Here is a 10,135-nt window from a genome sequence, read left to right as displayed (position 1 = left end):
AATTGCACACTCAGGAGCTAAACCTGCAAGAAAGTAAAAGAGCAGGATGGAGAGGGAGTGGCTGCCCTGACATGCAGTTGCAACAAAGGCCTGCCCCAATCTTACAAGAAAGGAGGGGTTTGGAAACTGAGATGACCCTTCAGAGTGGTCCTGCATGGAGGGAAAAGGGCCATGGCTGTGTACCCCTTCACTGGCTAGCCACTGGATGAGAGTTGCCCTTGGAAAGGGTCTGCGACCCAGGATGAGATAGCTCCCTTCATCCAAGGGCAAGACCTTGGAAGGGACCCAGATGTGTCCCAAATGGCTTGTCAGAAGCCATTTGCTCTGGGCAGCTAGAGAACAAGTGCTTCAGTCCTACAGCAGGACTGGGGTACACCACGACATCTGCTGCTGAGCCCAGACAAGCATTCCTCTTTATCATGTCTTTATAGCTTCCTAAATGCCTTGGGAAGACATTCACAGTCCTATAGAAAAACTGGAAAGGTGTGTTCTGAGTATGTAAATGACTTTCAGCATGAGAGCAACAACAAAACCCCTCTTCCACTTAGCAATACTCCAGCTACGCGTGATTTTCTGATAGAACGTAGTGAGTCTGGAGCCAGAGAGCATGAGTCCAGGTTTTGTCCCTATTTTCAATTTCCAGATCAACAGTGGGTGCAATCTCTCCTTTTATATTTATTGGTCATTACCACTTGAGTAGTGGCATTTTTTTATACTACCTCTTCCCTACTTTCTGCTAAGTCAAGAATTAACCACAAGATTACCCAAGGGATTGCAGGGAAAGTAGCTTTGTGAAATGGAAAGTTCATGGGACCAGGAGTTAGGAAACCTGGAGCCTGTTCTCAGTTCGGCTAATTCATTCATTCTGTCTTGCGCTGTCTCTCTCTTTCTCTTTCTCTTTCTCTCTCTCTCTTTTTTTCTTCATTTCCTAGGAATAACCATGCCTGCCCTATCAGAATTACTGTGGAGATCAAAAAAAGTAATGTATGTGAAAACATTGTAGGAAGAGTTATAATACATCTGTAAGCTATTATCATTATTAGTCACCTGCCCACTTTATAATTACATAAATTATGCATTGAGAATCCATTCAAATCTCTATACAGATAATGGTTAAAAGTCCTGGTCCATAAAGAGAGGAGGATCCAATCCACCTGAATATTCAAACTCCATTCTATCAGCTAATTCAGTCAGACATTCAACAAATGCTCACCAACTATGGGCCAAGCACTAGACATGTGATGAACAAGCCTACGGGAGGCAGCGTGGTTCGATGTGAATCATGTGGACTTTGAAGTAACACAGAATAGATTTCTCTTTTAGCTTAGGTGGCTGTAACCTTCATTTCTCCGAGTCTCAGGGTTTCTTTGTCCACAAAAGGAGATGCTACTATGAGAAGTTGTTGTAAATAAGCGTTGGTCTAGCTACACATAAGATGCCATGGAAACCCCCAGTTGGGTTACCTACCCCAGCCTTAGGATATCAGAGAAAACCCTCTTGTGCCTTCAAACTGAGTCCCTTGTGTTCTCATCATTCAGCTCCCATTTATAAGTGAGAACAGGCAGTGTTTAGTTTTCTGTTTCTGTGTTAGTTTGCTGAGGATGATGGCTTCCAGCTCCACCCAGGTCCCTGCAAAAGACATGATCTCACTCCTTTTTATGGCTGCATAGTATTCCATGGTGTATATGTACCACATTTTCTTTATCCAGTTTTTCACTGATGGGTATTTGGGTTGATACCATGTCTTTGAAGATAAGCACCTTAAAAGTAACACAGATTTGCTCACAAAAATGAGAACACTGGAAGAATGAAGACAAAAGCCAGGTTGAACGGATGATGGCATGAATAAAAGGTGAGACCAGAAAGACAGCATATACAGGACACTTCCAAGGGGCTCAACTGGGGAGAAGAAGACGGAGGTAGGGCTCTGAGGAGAAGTTGCTGTGGAATAGAGACAGGGATGTCTTTAAGATGAGAGAGATTTGAACATTTTTAAATGCTGATGGAAATAAATCATTTATGAAGGTGAGGTTGACAACACTGGAAAGAGAGGAAAACAATTGATCGGGCTAAGTTGCTGAGGATGCAAGTGCCCAGGTAGAGAAAATAGCTGAGACAGGGAGAGGCAAGGAGGTAAGGGGGGGTGTGGACACGTATAAGGCTGTGTTAGGATGTGATATTGAAGGTGTTTCCTATAATGGCTTCTATTTACTGGGTGAAATAGGAGATGAGATTGTCTGCTGAGGGCGAAGAGGGAAGACACAGGATGAGAACCTCAAAGGAAAAAAGAATATTTGCAAAAACCATTTTGGAAAATGACAGTGAGATGTAACAGGGAAAACAGTGCAGCTTTACCAGTTAGGACAGGAGGCTCAGATGAGATCAAAAACCATGAATTTGGGATGCCACTTAGCAGTGGTTTCATGTGATTTTCTCCAGCTTCATTCAGTGGGGCAGGAAAAGCAGCAGAAACATTGATAGTTGGGAGTAATTCAAAGTCGAGGACAGAAGGGCAAGGGTACAAGGAGTTAAAGGTGTTAGGAAGAGAATGATTGAAGAAATGAACCTTCATATCTAGGCTGGCTCCAGATGGAATGAGGATGAGCAAGACTGGGAGGCAGAAAATAGGAGGACCAGGGAAATGCAAAGGCTCAAAGGCTCAAATCACAGCTATTTGGGAGTAAGAGATAAATGTTTGGGATGATAAGAGGTTGTAGAGCTTTTTAGTTAAGATTTCAGAGATGCATAAGTTCTAGGTGTTAGACAGTCCTGACAGGCCACATGTCACAGAAGTGTGTGTGTGTGTGTGTGTTTGTGTCTCACCAGCTGCCCTTCCTTTGGGGAACTTTCCCTCTGTCATTACGCGTGGTCCTGGTTGAACAGGTAATCCTAGAGCGTCACCCGACCCCAACCTCACTAACAGTGGTTGGCATGGGATGCAGGCTGGTGAGTGAGTTCATCCACCTGACTACAGTGATTGGTTCAAGGATAGGTATATGACCTGGAGGAGATGATCAGGCTCTCTGCTAATATTTTTGGCATGGACACTTGGAGACAGGGGGTATCTCTTTTTCTCGACTCATGAGGGGTTTTTTTGGTTTTGTTTGTTTTTTTGTTTCGTTTTGTTTTTTGCCCAGAATGGTCTTGAACTCGAGCTCAAGCAATCCGCCCTTCCCAGCCTTCCAAAGTGCTGAGATTACAGGCATGAGACACTTGCCTGACCACATGAGTTGTAAAAATCATGCAACTGCTTGTGATCATCTCTTCTGGTAGCATGGAGGAACCCATGGGCGGAAGGAAACAGTCAGGCCAGGCCAACATGCAAAGACAAGCAAAATCAAGTAGACATGAGAGACGGATAGAAGCAGAAAGAATCCAGACACCAATTCAGAACCCCTGGGTCTAACAAAGCTGAAGCTAGTCTACCCCTGAATCTTTCAAGCAAGCCCCCAAAATTCTCCTTTCAGCTTAAGGTAGTCTAAATTGGATTATTATAAGCTGCAATCTAGGATGTGAGTGGCTGAAACAAAAGGAGGTAAAAGTATGGGCACTGAGAAGGCCAAGGAGCTAAAAAGATATAGGCCGGGTGCGGTGGCTCATGTCTGTAATCCCAGCACTTTGGGAGGCTGAGGCAGGCAGATCACGAGGTCAAGAGATCGACACCATCCTGGCCAACACGGTGAAACTCCATCTCCACTAAAAATACAAAAATTAGCTGGGCATGGTGGCACATGCCTGTAGTTCCAGTTGCTTGGGAGACTGAGGCAGGAGAATCGCTTGAACCCAGGAGGCAGAGGTTGCAGTGAGCCGAGATCACACCACTGCACTCCAGCCCGGCAACAGAGCAAGACTCCATCTCAAAAAAAAACACAAAAACAAAAACAAAAAGGTACGATGCCGCATGAGTTGGCTTTATGGGCATTAAAGCTACCCAAGATGAAGACAGCACCCAGTGGGGGTAGCGAAGACACCTATGAACCACTTGCAAAAGTCTTAAGCAGGGTTAACAGATAGGCTTGTAGTAGGTAAACCCAATGAGGTCTAAAAGAAAGTTATCCATCTATCAGCTAGCAGGAGCCTCAAATGAACCATGTTTTTATACAAAGGCAGAGGAATACGGTATGGAAGCATATAGCGGAAAGAGAAGCATACAGACCCCACTTGCTAATGAGAAACTAAGTGAAGTGTCCAATAATGTGGATAAAATCACTACTGCATCAACTGGGTGAGAATTTCCAAGCCAAAGGCTACATAACCATGAAATGCTTCCCCAGTGAAAATGAGACTCCAATTCTGAGTCGTAAGTATTATGACAATATCAATAATGTAGATTTCTTTAACAGCTTCAGCCTGCCACCCCTGGACACTGAATCACTTGTTGTTCATCTGTAAAACAGACCGTAAGATAAAACTGGAAATTTTAGATAGGTCAAGCTTAAATTGTTTTCCCTAAATGAGATATTTTTATGCATCCATTTAGATGTCTCAGACAGTGACCAGAATAATAACCTCAGTGCAAAATCACTATCACTCAAGTGTATTTGACAGAAGAGTTAGTATTAAATATTTTAAAGCCTTATGTAAAAATCATATCAACCTAGTGCATTTTATTGGACAGCATAAAATATACATGGATATTATAGAAGAACAAAATCTAACCTAAAAATTCAAAGCTGGCCTGCCAACTCTGGAATGATTGCCACAAAGGGAAATCCAACAACCAATTGGCATTTTAACAAAGAAGAAAATGGCTTTATTAAAAGTTTTCAATTGTCCAAATGACAAACACTTAATGTGTATATGGACTGTATACATGTACAGAATTTATTGTTCCCATTTCATATACCCTTTTCATTAGAAGTCCCTAAAGATCATATTCAAACATTTTTCATATTTCTGTATATGTTAAAGATCACTGTAGATCATTCTATGTATGTTAAAGATCACTAGAGTCACACAGTGGAAATATTATATAAACATATATTTGGATAAATGGAATGTAATTTCACATAATAAACAGAAATTACAGTACTAACCACTATGGATCATTTTTAGTCTCTTACATGAATCCTGATATAAAATTAATGATACTAAATCAAAAATGAAAAAAATATATTTCATGTTTTTAAAATATTATTTAAAGTATCTTTGAATAGTGTAGAAAATAAATTTCCCAAGAAACTAAATCAAGTTTATTAAAGATTATATTTGGAAAATGAAAACAAAGAGAATGTACAAAAATAATCTCCACTCTCATACACCCACATCCACCCATAACTGCATTTACGGGTGCATGATTCAGGGTGGGGCAGAGCCACTCAAGCTCCGAGAGCCTCCAGAGACCCAGTGAAGTCACTTCCTCCACTCAAGGTGATTTTGGATCCAAAACAGCAGACACTACTACCTCTTTGGAGCATGTGAAAAGGGGTTGGTGGGGAAAACTGCAGGCCTCCCCTGGAGGAAATTCAAGACTGCCTGTCCTGCCTCTGGCCAGCCTAGTGACCTCAGCCACGGCTGTGCAAGTGTGTTTACTCACATGCAAAATGCTACTTATACTGTCCTTGCAAATGAAGGAGAAAGCCAGGCAGGGATGCCCGCTCCACAAGCAAAGCCTGGTCACTCTCCCTCTGTGTGGTCTGTCATCCAACCAATGGGTGTCAAATTCATTTGCTTTCCTTTAGGTTTTTCCTTTTCTTTCTTTCTTTCTTTTTTTTTTTTTTTTTTTTTGGAATCATCCATTCTACATTTATTGGTAGTTTTCCCAAAAGAAGATCTTCACTATTTTTTCCCATTTTATCACTTATTGTCTGTAGCACTGTGGATTCTCAGATTTTTTAGTTATTTAAAGTATAACAATCAGTGCATTTGTCAAGCTTAAAAAATTAAAAATATTTTAATATAATCTAGGACTTAGTCCACATTCAAATTTTTACAATTATTGCAAGAATATTTTATGCTTTTTTTCATTCAAACCAAGATCCAATCTAGTTTCGACCCTTGCATTTGTTTCATCTCTTTAATTTCTTTTAGTCTAGAAGAAAGAAGCCAATAATTTGCTTATTATGACTTTGACTTTTTGTTGTTGTTGTTTTCTGAGACAAGGTCTCTCTCTGTTGCCCAGGCCGGAGTGCAGTAGCGCGATCTCAGCTCATTGCAATCTCCGCCTCCCGGGTTCAAGCAATTCTCATGTCTCAGCCTCTCGAGTAGCTGGGATTACAGGCACATGCCAACATACTGGGCTTATTTTTGTATTTTTTTGTAGAGACGGGGTTTTGCCATGTTGGCCAGGCTGACTTTGACTTTTTGATGACTCACGAACGGTTGGTTGTATATTTTTCATTTTCTCCTAATGTTCGGGTGCACCAGATCTATTTCTTTCCCTTTCCTTTAATTTCATGCTAGAGCTTCTTTTAAGGACAATAAAAAAATACATCTTATATGATAGAAATAAGATAAATTGTCCAAAAGAGTAATACATTTTTCTCAGTGAAGTTAAGAATATGATACCCTGAAAAATTTGTAAAATAGAAATTTAAATGGAAAACAGAAAGTGACAGGAATTCATAATAAAATTCTGATCTTAAAAAGATACCACTGCTGTGCATGTATTGGATATATTCGTGAATAAGACTGTATAGGATTTCTTCATCTTATAGGGTTGGGCTCCAAATAAAGCTTTCCATTTTAAACGACTGAGACCAGCCCTGCTGAAACATTAGCAATTACCACCAGATGCAATCTGGTAGCAGCATGTAGAACAGGCAAGTTTCTTACAGGACCTGAGACCTATGTAAGTTTGATCCAAATGAATTAGGTATATTGTTTTTGCTTTTTGAAGACATCATAAGCTTACACTTGTAAATCTGTCATTTTTGGACATTAACCCTTTTTTTTTTTTTTTTTTTTCTGAGACGTAGTTTCACTCTGTCGCCCAGGCTGGAGTGCAGTGGCACAATCTTGGCTCACTGCAGCCTCCGTCTCCTGGGTTCAAGCGCTTCTCCAGCTGAGTAGTTGAGATTACAGGCATGCACCACCACACCTGGCTTATTTTTGTATTTTTAGTAGAAACAGGGTCTCACCATGTTAGCCAGGCTGGTCTCAAACTCCTGACCTCAAATGATATGCCCGCCTTGGCCTCCCAAAGTGCTGGGATTACAGGCATGAACCACTATGACCAGCCCAGACATTAACTCTTGATGGCAGGGGTATTGTCCTTCCTCTATGCAAACAATTCCCACCAGCATCACAGAGATTCAGGAGAAACAGATTCTGCGTAGCAGGAGAAGAGGCATGGCCTTTGAGGCAGGGCCAATGAGTTGTCCGTCCTGGTCCCACCACTACCCAACTGCAAACTTGGATAGGTAACTCCATGTCTGAGCCCCAGAAAGGTTGTAAATTAAAAATGTCACAGCTTCTCCACATGGTTATTGTGAGAACTAAAGTGGCTAGTAAAGCCCCTGACTTGAAACAGATACCCCCCAATGTTATCTCCCACTCCCATTTCCCAATCTAACTTATGCAATCTGGTGGAATTCTTCTGGATCCTAAAATGCTAGTAAATGAAATAATAGGCGTTTTTAATGCTGAACGTTTATCTAAGGCTGACACTTTTGAGATCGTTTTTGCAAGTGATGCATTCTCACTATATCATCAAAGCATAAAATATTCACAAACTGACCAAATCTCAAAGACATGAGGAACTTGTGAAATTGGGAATTGTGTTCCATGTCTTATGGCCACCTCTCTCAAGAGATACAGTGTTCAGTGAAGAAGCTGTAAATGGCCTTGTGGGTGCCTCTCTTGCCCAGTAGTCACATCTTTGAGGCAGGCACAGGTAACAAAGTGATGCTGATGTGAATGGATCAATCTTTCAAGACACTTGATGATTTCATAATCAGGAAGAGCAAGGCTGGTCACATTCAAGCCTAGCATCTGCGACACCACCTCCCTGAAGTCTGCCAGCTGCAATATCAAACAGAAACTCATTAACTGGGAGAATAAAATGTATCAACTACTGCTGAGCCAAATGCAACAAACAAAAAACCTGTAGAAAACCCAGGTTTGCATGAGGTAGGGAAATTATCTACCCTCTTCCTAGTTCTCTCACTTATAAAATACTAGATTCCAGATAAGTCACATCAACTGCCAACCTTCAGAGATTTCACAATCACTTTTCTGATGAGCCAACTGATGTGGTATTGGCTACTAAGTCAAGAATCCAAGTTAAGTAACCATGAATGAGACCCAGACCTCACTAAGCCTTCATTTTCTCATCTCCAGGTTGGGATTAACCATACACCTACCTCGGAGGGCTGCTCTGAAATTCAGATCACATGAAATGGTAACTGTGTGTGTGCTCTGCATACTAGGAAGAACTAAACAAATGTTGGTGGGGTTGTGTCCATGGATGGTAAACATGCTTTGGGATTTTAGCTGGCTGATAACCTCTTACACTAAAAAAAAAAAAAGAACAACTAGCAAGAAAGTATAAGCTAATGAAAACAGGAGGACTTCTAAATTACTATCAAGTCATGTCACACAGATTGCCATTTCACAAGCCATATTCCATGGGACTGCTCTGGGACTTCTATTTGTCCATTGAAGAAAGAAAAGTAGGGGCTGGGGACAATAGTTGAAATATGCCTCATACCCCTTCAAATTCTCATAGGCTTGTTTCTCTGGTTCTAGGTTAATGCAAAAGCAGATAAATCAGGGCATCTGGCCAACACCTCATTAAAGGCACCCTCCATTTTAGAAAAGGGATCATCCAAACTGAATACAGTTACATCCAAGAGAATGCCACCCAAACAGTCCCACCCCAGGCTCATTTGCTCTGCAACCTCCTTCCCTTGCAGAGTCCAATTTGGGAATGGTTTTTAGCTATTACAGTTTGAATTTTATGACCCCTCAAAATTCTTATGTTGAAATCTAATGACCAATGTGAAGATATTAGGAGGTGGGGCCTTTGGTGGGTGATTAGATCATGAGGGTGGAGCCCTCATGAATAAGATTAGTGCCTTTATAAAAGAGGCCCCGGAGAGCTGCCTTGCTCCTTCCACCATGTGAGGACACAGCAAGAAGGGGCTGACTCTGAACCAGGAAGCTGTGCTCACCAGACACCTTGATCTTGGACTTCTCAGCCTCCAGAACTGTGAGAAAGAGATTTCTGTTATTTATAAGCCACCCAGTAGATGGTACTTTGTTATAGCAGCCTGGAAGGACTAAGACACCAACCTAGTCTCCCGGATGAAAAAGTTTTTCTCAGACTTCTATCCTTTCCAATGTGGCCAAAGCTTTTCATTCCGAAGAAGTTTCCTTTCTGAGAACACTCATTGTGTCGTTTGGCTTTCCCCATCTCTGCTTGACACATGAACCAAAACAGAGGCAGCCAAAGCGGGGAAAAAAAATCCTAGGATCAGAGTCCACTCTATGCCCTTTTGAGTTTCAAAAGGAGAAAGAGACAAAAGCCAAAAGCAATGGAGGTCAAGCTGCCCGGTACATGTTTCTTTATGCCTGACCTCCTGATGGACTCACTAGATAAAATGCTCCTTCTTGTAGCCAGCAAGCAAATGAGTACTTTTTTATGGCTTACATCTGTGCCTGGTCGGCCATCAAGTCTGGGTGCCACTGTTTGAGATTTGGGGCTGTTTCCTGCAACTGATCTCTGCTACAGATAAGGCTTCCCTCCTGAGGCCAAAGCCCTGGTTAACGTTAAGAGCTCTATGATGATGCAAACTTCAGAGGCGATCACCTAACATAACAAAAACCTCCCCAGAACCAGAACCTGTTTTTTCACCAAAACCCTTCCGCTGCTTGAATAAGAATGTCTTTTCCTTTCCCACAATTTGTACCATGGAAATGTGAATTATTTTTCTTAGAGGGGTAAATCATAGTGGTTACTTGAATGCCAAAAAGATGCTGGAGGGGCAGGTGGACATGTTGAAAAGATACAGAAAGCTTTGTAAATTGCTTTTGAATAAATATGTGACTAGTTCTCGCTTCGGGAGCGCATGTGTTAACATTGGAATGATACAGAGCAGATTAGCACGGCCCTCGTGAAATGATGACATACAAATTCATGAAAGAGTCCAAACTTTTTTAAAAAGAAATGCATGAATAATTATTAATATCAAGT

At 41.5% G+C, this 10,135-nt stretch overlaps 1 protein-coding gene and 1 non-coding gene across 2 annotated transcripts in view; one reads left to right on the top strand and one right to left on the bottom strand.

Annotated features, from left to right (window-relative positions):
- Window positions 1–5,075: 5,075 nt before the first annotated feature.
- The window catches only part of CCDC170 (coiled-coil domain containing 170), a 132,193-nt gene continuing 127,133 nt past the window's right edge, over window positions 5,076–10,135 (bottom strand). The window contains exon 11 of the mRNA XM_054490746.2: window positions 5,076–7,962. Within this exon, the coding sequence (XP_054346721.2) occupies window positions 7,762–7,962 (201 nt within the window). The 3' untranslated portion in view covers window positions 5,076–7,761. The remainder of the gene's footprint in view (window positions 7,963–10,135) is intronic.
- LOC129039706 (U6 spliceosomal RNA) lies at window positions 9,996–10,098 on the top strand. Its single transcript, XR_008503424.2, has one exon. It is a non-coding gene; the product is annotated as a U6 spliceosomal RNA (small nuclear RNA).

The sequence above is a fragment of the Pongo pygmaeus genome, chromosome 5, assembly GCF_028885625.2.
Source record: "Pongo pygmaeus isolate AG05252 chromosome 5, NHGRI_mPonPyg2-v2.0_pri, whole genome shotgun sequence".
Lineage (NCBI taxonomy): Eukaryota > Metazoa > Chordata > Mammalia > Primates > Hominidae > Pongo > Pongo pygmaeus.
The sequence above is the reverse complement of the archived record's forward strand: the minus strand, read 5'-3'. Positions and strand labels throughout refer to the sequence as shown.